At 35.8% G+C, this 20,041-nt stretch overlaps 1 protein-coding gene, 1 long non-coding RNA gene and 1 pseudogene across 2 annotated transcripts; 1 reads left to right on the top strand and 2 right to left on the bottom strand.

Annotated features, from left to right (window-relative positions):
* Positions 1-1,211: 1,211 nt before the first annotated feature.
* LOC103960976 lies at positions 1,212-4,070 on the bottom strand (annotated as a pseudogene).
* Positions 4,071-10,207: 6,137 nt separating this feature from the next.
* On the top strand, positions 10,208-16,550 carry LOC103960975 (golgin candidate 6). Its single transcript, XM_009373480.3, has 20 exons — positions 10,208-10,357; positions 10,454-10,521; positions 10,602-10,657; positions 10,780-10,907; positions 11,002-11,054; positions 11,319-11,465; positions 11,586-11,659; positions 11,754-11,823; positions 12,068-12,121; positions 12,414-12,509; positions 12,958-13,008; positions 13,105-13,191; positions 13,297-13,410; positions 13,498-13,569; positions 13,977-14,159; positions 14,280-14,383; positions 14,572-14,620; positions 14,702-14,767; positions 14,893-15,645; positions 15,764-16,550. Exons 2-20 carry the CDS (start codon positions 10,498-10,500, stop codon positions 16,307-16,309), a joined length of 2,727 nt encoding a protein of 908 aa, XP_009371755.2. The 5' UTR covers positions 10,208-10,357; positions 10,454-10,497; the 3' UTR covers positions 16,310-16,550.
* Positions 16,551-17,387: 837 nt separating this feature from the next.
* LOC125474312 lies at positions 17,388-18,614 on the bottom strand. The gene is made up of 2 exons (XR_007255853.1): positions 17,934-18,614; positions 17,388-17,818 (listed from the first exon to the last, which is right to left on the bottom strand). It is a non-coding gene; the product is annotated as an uncharacterized LOC125474312 (long non-coding RNA).
* Positions 18,615-20,041: the final 1,427 nt, after the last annotated feature.

Below are 20,041 nucleotides of genomic sequence, written 5' to 3'. Positions count from 1 at the left end.
TTCGACGAATGAGTAAATTTGAATAAGCAAGGAGTGAGATATGTTAAATTCTAAACTAGGATAAAGCCTTCGTGCTATATGTTATTTTTATAAGAGAAAAAAGAAGTTTGGGCTGAGCTATAGCTCAAAGCATGAGTACGTCTTTGTAGGGAATCGAACATAATATCTTAGGTGCAGAGACAAATGTTTTAATCACTTGAGCTACAAATTCTTTACCGCAAAAACGATAGCGTTAGTGGGTTAAATTAATGGTTATTGGAGAGAAGGGAAATTGGTGAGAATCAATCCGTATCAGGATGCATAGGACATCATTACTTTCTGCCACTACAGCAAAGCGCTATATGTCCAAACTCATCTTATGACTGCTCAACCACCATGTGCTCCAATTACCTAAAAGAGATTGTGGGTGTGAGTATTTTGCCCATGCTTGTTTGGGAGGGTAATTTGTGGATAAGACAATTGATTTTTCATTAAAAATGAGAGGAGTCACTGAATAGATTTCTTCCCAGCCTCCACACATGTTCTGGGAACCAACCATTATTAGTGTTTGATATAAATTGCTTGACCAAGGAAGTGAGTTGCCAGCCTCTTTTGTCACACCGGCTAAAACTTAAGCGTAACCGAAGATATATTCACCTCATTCTCTCTCACTCGTCTTCTTACATAATTTCAATAACATGTAAGAATTTCCTGTCGTATGAGAATTAAAATTTCGATTTTAGCTGATAGTTTTTGTGTTAGCCCATGAAAGTTCTTTGCTCTATACAAAGGATTCGCTTCATAATATTCTAAACCATCTCTAACCTACGAGTGAAATTTTGACCTCCGTTGTAAGGGGCCGAACACACTGCCATCACCGTCATAAACACATAATCCATGTCGGCCTCATAGAAATATCTTAACGCAACACAATGGAAGAACAAAAAATTGACTCATTCAGCAGTCAGCAGCACCAGATGACAACAGATGAGCAAAATATGACTCAAAGCACATAATAAGTTGCGGGACGCCCTGAACAAACCAAGCTCCACATAGAATTTACAAGCAATCAACCAAGTAAACTGTATTTTCTAGATTTTACGAGCAACCGGAAAAGTTCACGTCAGTGCCCGTAAGTGAAACAGCTTCGAAGGGAAACCAAAGAACATACAGTAAATTAGAATGGTAAACCTGCGTAGCAATCGTACGTAAAAAGAGCGGACAATTGAAAATCCAAGAGAAATCAGATGGCGAAATATAAATTAGTCTAAGAAATAACAATTCCCATCAAAGAAAATCCTGGGAAATGTCAGTGACTCTGATGCATATGGGACTAAGCTATATCAACAAGAGGTGGGTACATAAGCTCACCAAAAGCTTCCACTCATAGAAAAATCCCCACTCGAAAATTGATACGCCATCCACAAGAGAAGAAGCCTAAGAAAAAGGAAATGTACATAATCTCGCGGTAATTTGTAGGATGCCATCCATGTTCTTCCCAGTTACTCCAAGGAAAATGACCTAGAATCATTCGGAAAAAGGTGTATTTGTATCACGGCCACACCATATCCATCAATTTTCCAATAGATCACTATATGGTCGTATTCATGAGAGTTTAATCAACAATTTGCCTGTCCAAACGATTGAACAGGCACCTTCATCTTCAAGACTTTAGCCATTTTCCCTCTTGCAGTTTCCAGGCAATAGGTATTTGTACTTCTCAGCATTGTTCAACAAATATGCAGGGAGATGAACGGCTGAATGAGATCTAGGAATAGGTCCCATCTTTCCGATAATCTCCTTGAATGTGTACTCCTCAGGAAGCATGTCAAATAGATCAGCCCCTTTACATATTACATCCTGGATCCTTTTAGGGTTCAGATAATGAGAGAACCTCACCCGATCATTGTGGCTGTAAGCTTTCATCTTGAATATGAACTCGTTGATATGGCGGAAACAAAAGCTGCAATGCCAACCTGAATCTGGCAAAAGGTAGTCGCTCTGTCTGAAGTGTGCATAGGTAGTATTACCAGTCTGATACCTGTGAACGGATGCTCTCCAACTCTTGTCATCTACATAATACTCAAAAGAGTACAAGTAATTCCTCAGCCCAAGATGAACAACAGGCGGGGTGTCATCACACCACCTCAAGAGATCAATTGTGTGGGCGCTAGGAATCTCATCAACATCGGACATGATCAGCAGGTCATCATCTTCTATACCGGCAACTCTAAGAAGCTGGTCAAGTGCCACTCTCTGATACGCCTCCTCATAGAATGGGTTTTCACCTTTCTGAAATCTTCCTCCTGTTGTAACATATGTAAGCCGGTTTTCAACAAACTTAAACTTGTCCCGGTTTCTTCCAAAAAGCAATGGCTTTGGCAAGCCTGTAAACGGTTGAGTTTGATTCGAGGAGAACAAACTGTGTTACGAAAGGATACAATTCATTCCATCGGACTGTAAGCATGTCTACTTCATTGCTGAAAAGAACTGCATCATAGACTCGTCTAGGTGATTCACGAATCTTCCATCCGTGAAGCCTGCAAAGAGTCTCCATTGACACATTCTGATTATAGTAGTGTGGGATATCAATGAAGGGCTTCGGAGGTTTTTCCCAAAGAGGTCTTAGGAAATACGAGATCTTCTGCCCATGTAAAAATATCGCAAATACGCCTAATGGAACAACCGCAAACAGGAAAATGTAAGTCTTCAAATCCAAGCCCCGTAAAATGCATCGTAGTCTAGACATGCTCAACGCTGCTTCTGATCCCTGCTGTGCATGAAATCGAAAACTTTCTAAGATACCCGGATTCCATATACTAAAAAATCTATTAACTTTGTGGATGCAGTAAAGCAATTATAGAACACGAACATCAACCATAAACATTAAATAAAAAGTCCTTCAAATGCAATTTAAACCCTCATACAAATTAGCACTTGGTTTACAACGTTTATATAAGGCTCATTCGAAAGCGTTTTTAAAATGACTGAAAGTTTTTTAGTGAAGATATTTTTGGGTCCAAAAGAGAGTGCTTCCACACGAAGCACTTAGCTTTTCCAGGATTCTCTTGCATTTTTACCAAGATTGGTTCCAAAACAATTGCACCACCAAGACCGCTTTCATCCATTTCCAAAGCACTTCCAATCCAGCCCATATTCTTTTATCCTACAATTTTTTTTTTACAAGAACATAAAATGGAAAAACGAAGATAATTACCAAAAATCAAGTGAATATCTAAAACCTTTTAAGTAATCCCGTAACAATTAAACAATCCCCTTAATCAAAAATTAAAATTAAATGCCTCAAATACAAATTCCACAGCTTTAATTTCAACGCCGCAAAACAATTATAAAAATAAAATGAACCCACTAATTAAAAAAATCATAGTTTTATTACTGGGAAATTGAAGATTAAAATTTATAAAAATACAAATCCATTTTTGTGAATTAAAAACCGCTCAAACAATCCCAATCGCACGAAACTGAAAACCCAACACCTCCATTGCCAAATATACTAAAAATCCAAACTTTAACTTCAAACAGAGAAAATGGGAGGATTTATAAATACCCAAAATCGAATTCGAGACTTTAAAAAATGAAAATAATACCTGGCCACAAACGTCGTCGCAAACATCATCAGTCTTCTTCGAACTGTAATACACATCAGCCATGGCGAAAATTGAAGGAAAACAGGAAATGCCCAATAAGTCCCTCGTTCCAGAAGCCTCGCCGTCTCTCTGACAAACTCTGCAGCGTCAGATCCTCGCGACCCAAATCGAACCCAGAAGGCCAAATTTTTTTAGGGAAAATTCGGCAAAAGGGAAAGAAAAGGCAACGATATTTAATAGAACCCCTCTCTCTCCTCTCGCTCTCTCTCTCTTCTCTCTCTCTCTTCTCTCGCTCTCTCTCCTCTGTACGTTCTCTGTCTATCTCGTCCTCTGAAAATCTGTAACGCCAATTATAGCCGTTTGGTAGTTTTTTCGCTCTCTGGCCAGACACACCCTCGCTCCTATTCCAAAAACTGGAAGTGACAGAGATAGAGAAATAAATGAAAACCATATATAAATAATAAAATCTCACCTTCTTAAATTAACCAGAAAAATAAAAAATAAAAATAAAATTTAATTTCCGCAATTACTGGGTTGGGTTAGGGTGTTACAGCCCACAAGGTCCGTAATCCCGCCTTCTGTTGTGTGAGATAATATTTAGGTATCACCATCCAACTTCTTGGTTGGATAAGATAATATTTAGGTCACGAGTATTTAACACTCTAGGGATCCTCACATTGTCCATATTTTCGGATTTGAATCCCATCAAAATCCAAATTGTAGGGATACTCACATTCTAACAATTCATCGAACATTGTGCGATGAAAAATTATTTAATTTTTTTATTTAAAATTGAACGCAAATAGTATCTAACGAAAACTTATCATTTAAATTTTTTTATTTAAAATTGAACGTAAATAGTATCTAACAAAAACTTATCCCACAATATACGATGAATGGCTAAGATGTGAGGATCCCAAAGATTCCCATAATGCAGATCCGGACAGGATCATCATCACATGTTTTCATAGAAATATTCTAAAAAATCAAGAATCGATATGTAAAGGAGGTGATGTATCGGCAAGATATAGAAAATATCGACTATATTTGCTGATTCACCACATAATTTTGCACTTTTGAGAAATTTGTCTTTAATTATGACTAATTTGAATGAGCTGATATATCCACCCCGTTACAAATTTTCAAAATTTTCATAAAAAACAATCGATATCAATATTTTCATCGATATTTTCATAAATTTGCATATTGATATTTTAAACACTAATCATGACTAATTAATATCTCATTTTGTTACCTAATTATATGAATTGGGTTAGGATCCAACAAAGTATTATCAAAACTCCCATTAATAAAAAAAACGGAGCTTCTTGCAGTGTACAAAATTTTTGTAGATGGATACAAACTTTTGTCCCCCCCCCTTCTCCCATGGATAGAAGTAGATAAACTGGAATTAATTCTATATTTCTCGATCCGTTGAATGAGATAATACTTAAGTCATGATGAATTTATACCTATCGTATCACAAATTTGATTAGTAGGCCATGATGTATAATTATCGTTTGCATCAAAGTTTACATTTATTTATTGTAAATTTTTTATGTATTTTTTCTATATAAAAAACATTCTATTTGAAATAGTGATTCAAACACGAATATATAAAAGAGTACATTTGATGTAACCAATAAAATTACGTTTACGTCTTAAAGTCAAGTGCTGTAATTATTTGGTGAAGATATGCTCATAGTATTATCCCTTGCGTTTGAACGGCGGATGATGGAGGAACATGAGTATTATCCAATGCAATTTGTAATCATGGCAGTTGCGAACATAATACAGGAGCCGTTGATTGATTTCTTATTGTTAATGTTAATACGCGGTGTTTCCAAGTTTGGCGTTGACATCTCAGAGACCTCAATCGCTGTTGCCTGTTGGTTTTCATGGGTTTCCACGCGGTGGGGGATAGAATGGTAAATTAACACTCTATTATCGTATGTGATTTTTCGGCGGAGGTTATCCCCCACGCCGTTTTGACTTAGTCAATGCACCTGTTAGTAGTCCCGCGCTCTAAACTTTTATGATAATTTCAAATTAGCCTCAACTTTTTAAAATATTATAAATAGCTCTGTAATGTTTTGAAAATTAGATGTTACTTAGGTTATCGGAGACTTTATTAACATTAACTGAAAACGTTACTAGCGTTAAATGATGACATGGACAAATACTAAAGTTGGTTTTCACTAATAGACCTTTTTGAATTTTAATCCTCCAAATTGACCCATTTTAGTCAAGTTAAGCCATAAATTTGCTTAGCTACATGACTTCAATTTAGAGATTCAAATTTTCATAGATGACTTGAGAGTTAAAACATGCTTAATATTTGTCTATGACATCACTGAAAACTAGTGAACCTAATAAATGTTGATTTTTCAAAACTTTATGTAGTTATTTGAAATGTTTTAAAAGGTTAGAACCAATTTGGAATCACTCTTAAAAATAAAGTAATTATCTGGACTTAACCCTACTTTTATCATAATATTTTTTGTGTAAAGAAAACAGTTGTTTAAGTTATTTACCATTCTACTACAATAACAAAACTAGTATAAATCGACTTAAAAATATATTGATGTATTGGTGACCATGGATCATGAATAGTCACCAATCAATAGTTTAAGATTCAATGATAGAGATTAACTATAGAACTTGAACCAACGAAGTTGAACGTAACGGTTAGTAAACATGTAAATGTTTGATGTCGATTGAAGATAATTATAACTTAATGCTCACCACAGAAAGAGAAGAACAAATTAACAAAGAAAAAGCTTCGTGGGAATACATGCATGTTATGAGGATCACAAAATATAAATATAAATATTCTCATTATTTTCTTCATGTAAATATGCTACGTGTTGTAAGTAGACATTATCTGCCACCTGATACACGTAATTTGTGAAGTTTTGGAACAATATTTTTGATAGCTAAGTTCACTTCACATGTGATGGGAATCCCGCTCCTATCAAATTCGAGAAAATTTTAGTAGGATCGAGAATACAAGTTACGTTGTGTATTATTCAATTTGTTATAAAGGTGAACCACCACGGAGTGACATAGTGTTAAAGATTAATTTCAGGTTCGTATTTTAAACGGTACATTTTAGATTTGATTATTGGCACTGGTGAATCACATGGTAGTGATTTATATTTGTATTTTAAGGATGGGCTATTGTGACAAAGCCACGAGCTTATCCCTATTGTTTGTTTTCTAAAAATATGCTATAAAGGTGGAGACTATGATTGATATGTCATATTTCTATGATATATTAATAAAAAAAATTCACATGTTATAATATAAATAGAATAATAATGTCATGTTACGGTATTTTGAGTGCATCAAAAAAAAATTAAATTGGTTGATTTTTTTTTGTTATTGTTGTTGCTGTTATAAACATTATGTTATGTGTGTGTTGTCTTGATTGGGTGTTGAAGAATAAGAATTCATGCCTTACTTTTGAATTATTTTTGCTAAGAAGTAAAGAACACGTACGTTTGGATAGATCCATGCATTATATTCCTTTCTCACGTCGTGCAAATCTCTTGAAAGTGACGATGACGTGGATTCTATAACTTAAGAGAGGAGATTTTATGCACAATTGTGATAAAGTTAGTTCGTTACAGCAATATATTCAACAATTTCATACTCAAGTTGAAATTTATTGAGATCATAATCATTTGTAATGATAGACAGTTAATTAAAATTTCTATATAAAAAAGTTGAACATTGTCATAAATTGCGTTAGAGTTATGTATACTTACAAAAGAGTTATACCACCATGGTGAATTACCACAACTTGCAACAATTATTTATCATGTTGAACTAATCGGAGATAACTACGTGTACAAGGGTTTCTAATGTTAGTAGCAAAATGACAATTTGAACATGTTTCAAGTTTTAATGAAATACAAGACGTAAGCTAGTTAAATCAGTTGGTCATAAAAGTGTATCTATTCCACTTGTATCTAACTTCGGGTTTAGTAATCATTCGTAAAAGAGGCTGGATTAAAGTATCACTTTGTCCTAAAGATAAACAAATACATATCAACATATTGAGTTGCAACTAATAGATGCGAAAGAGAATAGGATTACGAGTCTTTACATTTTGGCTTCGTGCATTAACCTGCATTTCTCTACATCTCAATTATTCTTATAATCAAATTTAGAGACTCAATCGTTATAAAAAATAAAAAAAAATAAAAAAGGGATTCACGATCCAAAAGAATAATAGATGGAAAGAGAAATCAACTTTATAATTTTTTTTTTATGGGATAAATGTATCCACCAGCTTTATAACATTGAATTTGGATTTGCAGGCAAAATGGAAAAAACAGTGAATTTATGTAAATATTTATATTTTTGGGCAAAAAAAGGAGGAAACAAATAAGAAGGGGAAATACGTGGACAAATAGAAAGACGTGTCTTGGTGAAATTGACAGCACAAATTCGAATGGGACTGGGAATTGTGACACTAGGTTTTTATTTTGTAGTACGAAGATTCCTAGAAAGTTCTATGCAGATGTATTTGGAAATATCGAAATTTGTTGCTTTTTCCACGCCATATTCTTAATCATCTGATGCAAGAGCATCGCTGCATCTGATAAATGGCGAAGGTGCTATTTAGATATTTTCTTTTATCTTAACAAATGAAAGGTTAATGATAATTTTTGTGTTAATATTGTAAAATATTGTGTGAAAAACATGAGGTGACAAAGAGTCGTATTTTTGAGAGAGTTCCCTTAGCATTTCTCCTTAACTTAATTTCAACCAGTGTTAACTTTAGTCATTCACATACGAACTGACAGTAACATGTTCATGTGAAACAACTATAGTTGTATATTAATGTCAGATTCAATAAGTATGTGTGTGCGACTTACTGTAACATTCTTTTAAACTTAAAAGGTTGTTTAATAACAATTTTGCTTTCAGTTTTTAGTTTTCACTTTAAAAAAAATGAAAATTGAAAGTAGTCAGCAAACAAGATTTCAGTTAAAAAATAAAACACAATGATCACCAAACGACCGTTAGTTAACTTGAACAATTGATACTTACACACGACTCTTCGACAGGTTTGTATTGGTATATTGACTACCCACATGTAGGAATTTTAGGTTTTGCACTTTGCAAGGTTGACGAAATTCTTAATACTTTTGGAGTGTGAATGCCAAGTGGAAGTTTCAAAACCCGCACACCCAAAAAGGGTGATGAGATTGTTTAGGCATCCCACCGAATGACTTTCAAATTTAGACCTTCACTAGGAGATAACCTTTCACCACCTGCCATATTTGGAAGGGCTTGTTTGGATCCACCTCCATGGCGCAACACAGCAGATGCATAGAGCACATCGTCCACGGCGCGGGGATTCATTTCCCAATCTTTTGACCTTTATTGCCTTTTTTTATATATTTAAATTCACAACGTAAAAGATATGGCCTAATTAAATAATAAGTTGAACTTACGGTGCTTGCGGACCAAGAGATTCAGATCATGCAATTTTAATTATATGACTCCTATTAGCCTATCGACTTACCCACTTCACAAAAATCCAAAAAATTATTGGATTTTTTTTCCCTCTCTCTTGAACAACTTGGATCTATCGGTCCGAGAGCTCTGAACATAGAGATTCATAGTGAATCAAAATTTGGAGAGAAACTTTCCTATCTGTTTATATCATACTTCACCAATCCCAAAATTATTGACGGAGCACCAGTCAACTTCATACCTTTAAAGACCTATTGAAGGATTCGTATTGAGGTACCCTGCCAAAGCATAAGAATTTCTCTCCAAGTAGGGGACCATCACAACGTGACACGTGTCAACATCAGAATAAAACTCATAGAGTCTCACATCGACTACAAAAGGAGACCATTTTCCTACAATTAATTGCCAACTATTATTCTACTAAATCCATAATTAGAACTCACTAATTATAATTATGCTTGAACTTTTGTATTATGTACTCTCTACATTATCAACGAGAACTCCTTTACCCTCGTAGACGTAACACAACTTAAGGTGAACTACGTATATCTTATGTTTGCTTCTCTATCTTTATCTCTTTGCATGTTACCTACACTTAGTAACTGAAGTAACCTTGCGAATGTCATACCTTGAAACTTTACGTTGTTCCAAAACATTATTTCCTCAAGTAAGCAATTACGCTGCGAAGACTATAATCAATGGAGATTCTTTTGAAGTTCGCTATAAATCTTCAAGTATATATCACGAGAATTACGAACATTATATACCAATAAGAGGTATAAAAAGAAAAGAACATTCGGACCACATGTGGTATCTCTTAAGCTCGATTAGCGGGGTTGCAATTTTTTTTGAAAATGCTTCATTCAAACAACGTGCTCCGACATGCGAACCTTAAAATTAAAATTAGAATTTCACAATGCAAAACCCACTACTAAAATCTTCTGCTGAGGAAAGTGAAGCGCTGTGTAGCCCAAACCCAATATTGGGCTGGGCCAAATCTACTTCTTAGTGGGCCTGATTTTTATAAATCCAAAAGTCTCTGCCAAACCACAGAGATTGGTATTAGCAACGGGGCTCGAAGGCCCAGCAACCCGAAACCCTTCTGAAAACGTAAATTGCCAGCTGTAATAAATCTTCGTCTTCTTCGTTTTAGAGAGAGAAAAGTGTTAGCAAACTTAGCTGTGTGCACTGCTGCGTTTTAGAGAGAGAAGTCGAAGGTCCTCTTGAGATTTGATCGAATACTCCATCGCAGACTCAGCCTCTCAAGGTCTCTGAAGCAGGCAAGTTTCAATCTTTGTTGCTTCCAATTTGGGGCTTTTCCAATTGAAATTTCGTCCTGAATTTTGACTGAATTTTCTTTGATTTTTTGGTTTCAGGATTTCTCTTGAGTCGAGTTGCGTCCTGGGAAATCAGAAAAAAAATGGATTTGGTCTCTGGTTACAAGGTGACTCTCTCTCTCTCTCTCTCTCTCTCTCTCTCTCTTCTCTGGCAAACTCAATTGGTATCTTTTGGCTTCTCGTGCAGGGAGTTGTAGGGCTCGTTTTCGGCAACGAGAAATCGGGTTCTTCTAATGAAGATAGGTACTTTTCTCCTTCTACATTCATCACGTTCCGTACCCAATTGCCTACTTTCAATTTATGCTTATGATTGTTTCATGGTATGTGACCAATCTACTCTGCCATTGTTTTCGATATGTATTTAGCTATATCGAGCGTTTGCTCGACTGTATAAGCAATGGTAAACTGGCAGAGGACAGGAGGACTGCTATGCTCGAGCTTCAGTCCGTTGTGGCAGAAAGCTCTGCTGCCCAACTAGCATTTGGAGCAATGGGTGATTGCTTCTCTCTTGTGTACAACTTTGGTTTTGTTCGCTCGTTTTATGCTTGGCATGTACGTGACATTATTTTGTTCATTTTTTCCTGCAGGATTCCCTGTTATGATGGGCATATTAAAGGAAGAACGGGATGATGTTGAAATGGTTGCTAACATTTCTTCTTCTTTTTTATGTTTCCTATAATCTTATTGTTTATTTTATGGGTTATCAACTTATCATGGTGAAAATAAGTGAACTTGGGATGTGAGCTTTGTTGTTTCCAATATAATGCATTCTTTGGTTTTCAAAAATTCAATTGTGATTATTATGTCTCTTTGTGATTTTTGTGAATCTTAAATCAAATGTGATGCTTTCTTTCAATACATATTCATGGATAAAGACACTAACTTATTTATTCCACAAATGCAGGTCCGAGGTGCCCTAGAAACTCTTGTAAGTGCCTTGACTCCTATTGACCAAGCAAAAGGACCAAAGAATGAGATTCAACCAGCTATAATGAACACTGATTTGCTTTCCAGAGAAGCAGACAGCATTTCACTTCTTCTAAGTTTGTTGGTGAGAATTCTCTAGTTATATTCAGAAAATACTGATAGTCATTTGATTTCAAGCTGCTAGATTCATGCATGTATTTTCACAATTGTATATATCTAATTTTTAATTTTGTTGTTTTCGCAGTCAGAGGAGGATTTCTATGTACGATATTACACTCTTCAACTTTTGACAGCTCTTCTGACAAATTCTCGAAATAGGTATTAATTTAAGCTATTTTCTATCTCTTTGTCTAAAAAATTTGGATTATTTTAGTTGGTTTAGAAAGATTTTCTTCTGAGGTCTTTCTTTCAGGTTACAGGAAGCCATTCTGACCATACCTCGTGGTATAACTCGCTTAATGGATATGCTTATGGATCGTGAGGTACAATTTGTTGAATGATGTTTTATCATTTTTTGCATTTAACTCTATTATCAACATGTTATGCTACAGTTTAGTTTTTAAATGTGATCTTTCTAAAATTCACGTTTAATGCTCTGCCACCTCTATATCAGGGGACTGCTATTGAAAGCTTTGTCAAAATATTAGTTATTCAAATATAATTGCATATGTGTATCCATCTTTTCTCTATGTTCAATCATACGAAACTTTTGTGTTTGCCTTCTAGGTTATACGAAATGAGGCCTTATTACTTCTTACTTATTTGACTCGCGAAGCTGAGGTGAGGCTTTCGATCCTTTGTCTTATTTTTTTATTTAATTTATATTTGGTGAACCTACAATGAGAAGTGTGCTTTTTTACTTTTTCGAGAAAAAAAGACACGTTTTTTTTGGTAAAAAAAAATAGACAAACTTTTGTTGCAGTAAACAACTAAATTACAAACCACTGGACAAGATATCCACTCCAAAAGTACAACAGAACAGTTATACATAAAAGCTATTAATCACTAAACCATCACAACTGGAAAGTAAGTTTTGACTTTTGTATTAACTTATATATTGTTATGATTTCAGGAAATTCAAAAAATTGTGGTCTTTGAAGGTGCTTTTGAAAAGATATTCAGCATCATTAAAGAGGAAGGTGGTTCGGATGGTGGTGTTGTTGTGCAGGTAATTCTTTTTTACTTAGTTTGTTTGATAATTGATAGTTTCATACATCTTGTTTAACTTCTTTGCTGATAAACCACTTGTCAAGCATCATTTTTGGATCAAATTAAAAAAAAAAAAAAAAAAAAACATAATCTGAAAGCCTTTTTTCATTGGTAAATTCAGCTTTACAATTATACTGATTATACCAATATTTGCACCAATGGTTATAGGAAAAGAAATGTTTTACTGTTATTTCACTTTCAAGTGTGCAAACAATTGTTCTTGTACAAAAGTTGTAAAAGTACTTTATTTTGTCTTGATTATGGGGGAGAATGCTGTTTGGCACACTTTGTGCTGGAAAATAAAAAACCTTTATTTTGTAAATCAAGTTCCCATTTCGAATACCTCTAAAGCCATTTGAGAAATCAGTTACTTTTGAAAATGTTTCTAATGCAATACACTTCTGCAGGACTGTATTGAATTGTTGAACAATCTTATTCGGAACACTGCATCGAATCAGGTTTTTGTTTTAATTGTTGCTTTTATTCTTGTAAGTGATGTTGTCATTTATATATTTTGTTTCTTCTTTCTTCTAATTAAAAGATGTGTTCTTTAGATACTGCTGAGGGAGACAATCGGATTTGACCCCTTAATGTCAATTTTGAAGCTACGAGGGAGTACTTACAGTTTCACTCAACAAAAGGTTAGATACTCGAAATTCATTGTTTTGTATGGTTAACTGATTTGATATGGCACAACCCTTACTGGTAATTTGTTGTTGACCTCAAAATAAATGCCATGCCAGTAGACAATTAATCTACTCAGTGCGTTGGAAACTCTTAATTTGCTAATAATGGGAGGCTCGGAGGCTGATCCTGGAAAAGATGCAAATAAGCTAACAAATAGAACCACCCTCGCTCAGGTATTTTCAACTTTTATAATAGCATCTCACTAGAATATAAATTTTGTGATATCTGATCATTCTAATCTTTTTATTTCCTGGATGTAGAAAAAAGTATTGGACCATCTTCTAATGCTGGGTGTGGAAAGCCAGTGGGCACCTGTTGCTGTTCGTTGTTCAGTAAGATAGTTCTTCACCTTCTCTCTCTCTCTCTCTCTCTCTCTCTCTCTCACTCTTAACACTAACAATATTACTATATTGTTTATGACCAATCAACGTTTGCTAGACATAAAGAGTACCTTACCTTCTTACTATTATATGATCAAGCTTATCCATAGATAACTTGTGAACTAATTACATGAACTCCGGGCCATTTGTCCTGAAACTTATGTGGCTTGCTATATGAGAAAATGAATACTGATTTCAAATGGAAGACACATATTTGGTTTTGTTTGACTTTGTAATGAAATTTACAGTGCCTTGTAGACATTGAGTCCATTAGTATATTTGACTTTGTAATGAAATTTACGTAGTGCCTTGTAGACATTGAGTCCATTAGTAATTATTAAGTTTATTCACTTTGTCAGGCGCTGCGATGCATTGGTAATCTGATTGCTGGACATCCCAAGAATCTTGATGCGCTTGCAAGCAAATTTCTTGGAGAGGGGCCACAGGAACCTGCTTTGAACTCAATTCTTCGAATCATTTTGCGGACATCCAGTATACAAGAATTTGTTGCAGCAGATTATGTTTTTAAGAGCTTTTGTGAGGTTGGTATTGTGTATATTCTTCTCATCATCCAGTATGTAAGAAATGTAAATTACATCTTGATTGTGTAGTTTTCACTTCTAATCTTTTGTTGTAAATTTTCTTCACCTCATTTAAACCAGAATAATGCTGTTGGCCAAACTATGTTAGCGTCTACATTGATTCCGCAACCGCATTCCATGATTCATGCACCCGTTGAAGAGGATGTGAACATGTCCTTTGGAAGGTTTGTTCATCGTATGTGCAGTTTTCACTGCATGTTTCTAAATTATCTGTTTGTTATTTATTCAGCCTATTTGAATTATCAAACCTTTGTTGCATCAGTGAAAGCTTGATCGTCTTATTCTTTTCATTTCTCAAGGTTGCAAAAGCTACTTACGTTAAGTGATCTTATAAGATTTGATTCTTTTGCAGCATGCTATTACAAGGTCTTAACTTCAGTGAGAAAGATGGCGATCTTGAGGTAATGTAACACTTCAGTAACATCTGAGTTTTGGAAAGACCAGAATATCTTGGTTCCATTAGCTAATATTTTGAGGTGCAGACATGCTGCAGAGCTGCTAGTGTTCTTTCTCATGTAATGAAGGACAATCTGCAGTGCAAGGAAAGGGTAAGCAGTTATATTCTTCTTCTAATATCTGCCTTCTGATGTAATGTATTTTGATTTACCCATTTTTGTTTGTGTTGAAAGGTGACCACTCTTACAGTATTCTAATTGTCTGATACAATTTTCAGGTATTGCGTATTGAACTTGAGGCACCTACTCCATCTCTAGGTGCTCCAGAGCCTCTAATGCACCGTGTGGTAAAATACTTGGCCGTTGCCTTTTCCATGCAAAACAAAGATGGAAAGTCAAGTGGAAACTCATATGTTCAACCAGTTATCCTGAAATTGCTGGTCACTTGGCTAGCTGATTGCCCTAGTGCAGTGAATTGCTTCCTAGATTCACGTCCCCACATCACTTATCTGCTTGAGTTGGTATCCAATTCAATTGCTACAGTGTACATAAAGGGGTTGGCAGCTGTTCTTCTTGGAGAGTGTGTGATCTACAACAAATCAGTTGAAAGTGGGAAGGACGCCTTTGCAATAGTTGATTCCATAAGCCAGAAGGTTGGGCTCACGTCATATTTTCTGAAGTTCGAGGAGATGCAGAAAAGCTTCCCTTTCACCTCTTCAACATCAGCTCAGCCGCACAAACAATTAACCAGATCCGCTTCTGCTAGTATGGTAGATGTTGATGAGAGCGATCTCTCTGATCAGAAAAATGAGGATCATCCGGTTCTCTCCTCAATCTTTGATGCTCCATTTCTAAATGTAGTTAAGAGTTTGGAGGTGAATATCAGAGAAAAATTCGTTGAGGTATACAGTCAACCGAAGAGCAAGGTGGCAGTGGTGCCAGCAGAACTGGAACAGAAAAGCGGGGAAAGTGATGGAGAGTATATAAAGCGGCTGAAAGCATTTGTGGAGAAGCAATGCTCTGAGATACAGGTATAAAACTTTAGTGTACACCAATTGGTGTTTATATTGTTCTTTGTTTTATTCACCCCCAAATAAATCGTTGCCGTGGTATGCATGTTAATTATATATTAAATATGTTTTCTTTTAGGATCTCCTTGGCCGCAATGCAAGTTTGGCTGAGGATGTGGCAACAATTGGTGGGGACCGCTCCCGGTCCGAGCAGGGTGCAGGCTCTGATAGAGTCCAGGTAGAGACACTTAGACGAGATTTTCAAGAAGCATCTAAACGGTTGGAATTGCACAAGGCAGAGAAAGCCAAGCTTGAATCTGAGGCATCCATGTATAAAAACTTAGCCGGAAAGATGGAATCTGATCTGAAGAGCTTATCCGATGCATACAACAGTCTTGAGCAGGCGAATTTCCATCTAGAGAAGGAGGTCAGAGCTAAGAATGGTGGAGGAGGGTCTTCGTCCATTCCCGATGTGGATGCAATTAGAGCCGAGGCAAGGGAAGAAGCTCAGAAGGAGAGCGAGGCTGAACTGAATGATCTTCTTGTGTGCCTCGGGCAAGAACAAAGCAAGGTGGACAAACTAAGTACGAGGTTGTTGGAGTTAGGAGAGGACGTCGACAAGCTGCTTGAAGATATTGGAGATGACGTGGGGTTGCCTGGAGACGGTGAGGAGGATGAAGACTGATGCCGATGGTGGTGATGGTGATGTTATTCCCTTTTTATGTTTATTTCATCGCACGTGACCTCATCATCCATCAGTGTGGTATGAATCGTGGACGGGAGGGAGGTTTATCTTTGGCTCTCCTGCTTGTGTACATTTCTGGTTGAAATTGTACAGTATATGTTTATTGTTTAATGATACTCAGGGAGGATTGTGGATCAAACTGTTGTTTTCAAGTTGAAGGTAAGTTATGGTTTTTTGTTTTTGTTTAAACGTTCTTCCTTCTCAAATTTACACTCGTTTGATTGATAATTGTTATAAGATTTAGCTATTCCATTTAGGGTTTGTTTACTTGACAGAAAGGAAAAACAAATGAATCGGAGAATCAAAAATAATAGGAGAAAGAAGAAAAGGGAATTGGATTGTAATGGAATTCTTGATTTTTAGATATTTGATTACAGATTTCAAGAAAGAACTTTAACACATTTTTCATTTTTTACGTGTATTTAAACGCAAATGCAGGAAAAAGTTAAAAAGTAAAATGATTTTCTTGCCTATATTTGGTAAACGAATCGAAATGATGTCAATTTCTATTCTTTATAAGTGAACATGTGCTTAATGTCGAAAAAGAAAGCTCACCATCATCCACACAATTGAAAAAGTACATAGAAATTGAGCCGGTGCGTATCTATTGATGTTTTAGTGACCCTCGTGTTCCATTTAGTACTTTGGAAGTTATAGGTAAGAAAATTATTAAATGAAAATTAAGCTTAACGCAATCAATTAGGTACGAGAAAAGTTTGTTTAATGCCCTTCGAACGTAACGTTGGTAACAGTAGTGAAGAAAATCAAGCATTGGGAACGTTAAAAACTTTTCGATTTATTTCATTATTCGTTAACTAAGTCATTCAATGACTTGGCCATTTTGTTTACGAGTAACATTGTTTATACCATGTTTTTATACCACATTTTTATACCATTTAAGTGACATCTGATGTGGACAACCACATCATTTGAAAATTTTGCAAAACCTAAGAAAATGAAGGGGAAAGACTTCTCGTATATCACAATCATCATTTAATTAACTAATTTTTATTAATTATTAATTTATTAAATAATGAATTAAATTTAAAAATCTGATTAATTCAAATGATATCATCTAAAGTGATATGAAAATGTGGTACAAAAACATAGTATAAATAGCATTACTCTTTTGTTTACGCTATCTTTACGAGTACTGCATGCACTATGTATATGCGTGGATATATCCACACACACGCGAATAAAATTCTGTGTGATCATCTATCTTTACAAGCAGGAGGACCAGCTAGCTGAGCCAAAACATGCAAGGAGATGCTGAGTTCTGCGGTAGGGAGCTTTTAGGGTTTGGCATTGTGCATGAAGTCGACACAAGTGCGGCAGCTGCAGTCCCTGTAGCTCGACAGTTGAGGCAGCCGAGAGACAACAAGTGCAACTCTTGCATCACCAGTGCAACCTGAACAGCTTTTCCGACCGGCTCGCTCTTATGCAGTTCTGCACCAGAAGAGTTGATTTTGTCATGCGGATGAATATAAAATCAAGACACCATCAAGAATAAGTAAGGACACCAAGATACATATTAAAAGTTGAAAAAACCTTTATATAATACCTCTGGTAAATCATCGATTCGATATTAGAGAATCATAAGGTGTTCTTCATCAGCCTCGTCTTCACCATCATCTAGAGTTTCTGAAGCTACCCTCCACATTCGAACTGTGCTTAAATTAACCCCGATATTACACACTAGAAGACTATACTCACTTTTCGTTCGTGCACAAACACTCAATCTTGGGGTCCATTTATAGGGAGGGTGGAGGCTTGGTGAAGGAGAGGGGGATAGGGTTAGGTTTAGGTTTTCGAATTCTTTGCCCATCGTTTTTGTTTTTGTTTTGGTTTTTGTTTTCCTTCTTTGGGTGAGATTTTTGTTTTCCATTTTTCCTTTTGTTTTTGTTTTCCATTTTTGGGTGAACCAATACAATGTGCTTGATGACCATTCAATGTATTTGGGATGACAATGCACAAAAAAAAAAGGGAACACCGTAAGATAAGGAAACAAAGTTCAAATATATTTGAAGATTTCCATTTATTCTCTTGTTCCAAAACTTGTAAAAATAGTCAGAAATAAAGATTGATGAAAATTGAATTCAGCCCAATGTAAGCCTGGGAAACGAGACTACGTGCATGTCCATGTACGTGGTTTCTCTTTTTTTTTTTTTTTTTTTTTTATGCAAAAGATGAGAGAAAAATCAAACTCAAGATCTCATTTTGCAAGAGTACGGTTAAAGTGAAAGCTTTCATGTTTAATAAACAACGTACAAAGAGAATAAACCTAGTTTAGAGTTCACTTTTCACAGTTCATATATACATAAACATACATACATATATATATATATATGGATAAACTAGATTGATACATTTCTTGAGAGGGTACGCAATACAACTAATTGAGAAATTTTTCCTTCGAACTACATAAAGAATTAGGCGAGTCGTACTACACTTAAGGTTTGGACAACGGTTGACTAGCAACATACCCTTTCCCCGGGTCCTGAACTCTCAAAGGGAGTAAGCCGGCCGCTTGTCCTCCTACAACTTAAAGGAAAAATACCCTAGGGTAGAACAATGGGAGGATAGAAAACAAAGAAAGTGGATCTCCGTAAACTGTCCCTGCCGGTGAAAGCAACCGGAAACAAGGATTAACCAAGGTCACCATTGCATCAAATAAATAAAGATCAAATAATGGGACTGTCCTCCGGCAACAGGTCCACCGAAGGATATGGTGGAGACCAAGGAGTGAGCTTCCGTGATGAGACTCTAGTTGCAAAGAAAGTTAACATCAGCGGCCCCTGGAAATGAAGGCCGAAGGGTCATGCAGCTAGATTGGGACAGAGTCTTGAACAATATTCATCAGTTGCGGCAGAAGTTACAATCTTCATGACCAAGGCAATCATCGCGACCAACTACTGCAACCGTACTTATGTCGATTGTTCCATTCTTCACGAAGAATTTATTTACATTCGATAATTCATATGAGTAGTCGACAGTCAGCACTCCATTTTGACGTCGAATCCTTGTGAGTGAACCATGTTCGTATGTTGATGTAGATTCCGTCTAATTGTGTTGCCTATCGTGACTCGGCTAACAGAACAAGAATGCTGCTACACTGCACCATATCTAAACAGATGCATTGCTAATCGAGACCAGACAATGGTAGTATCAATGCAAAAAATTGGATGAATTTCATAAAAAGACGACACCAAAACCATACCGGAGATGGAAAAGACCACGTAAAAAGAATTGAAATTTTGATTAGATATAACGAGGTGAGTTTAAGCACGTAAATACACATGACAAAATTGCAATTGATAAATGAAAATTTCTTAAAACTTGAATGGTCGATTCTTTTTTTTCTTTTTCTTTTCGTCAATAAATTGATTTTCTGCTCCAGCAATAGGCTTGAAGTGGTAGCATTAACTTTGTAACAATCAAGATTGGTAAGACCGTCAGTCCATACAGTTGTCACTAACCATTTTTGGTCTCAAATCTTTGGGGTTGCTTTTCCAATAGATTTTCTAAATTCTTCATTCATCAATACTACATACGGTTGAAAAATACGAGAATAAATGACATCTAACTGAAAATAGAAGATTTAAAAAGTTGTGAAAATCAAATCTAAGAGTTTAAAAGAAATGCTAACAAGGCTCTTTGAAAAATACGACA

This window comes from the organism of the source record quoted next, unplaced genomic scaffold, assembly GCF_019419815.1.
Source record: "Pyrus x bretschneideri cultivar Hongxiangsu unplaced genomic scaffold, Pyrus_bretschneideri_v1 Contig12, whole genome shotgun sequence".
NCBI lineage: Eukaryota > Viridiplantae > Streptophyta > Magnoliopsida > Rosales > Rosaceae > Pyrus > Pyrus x bretschneideri.
This window is presented reverse-complemented; position numbering and strand designations above follow the sequence as displayed.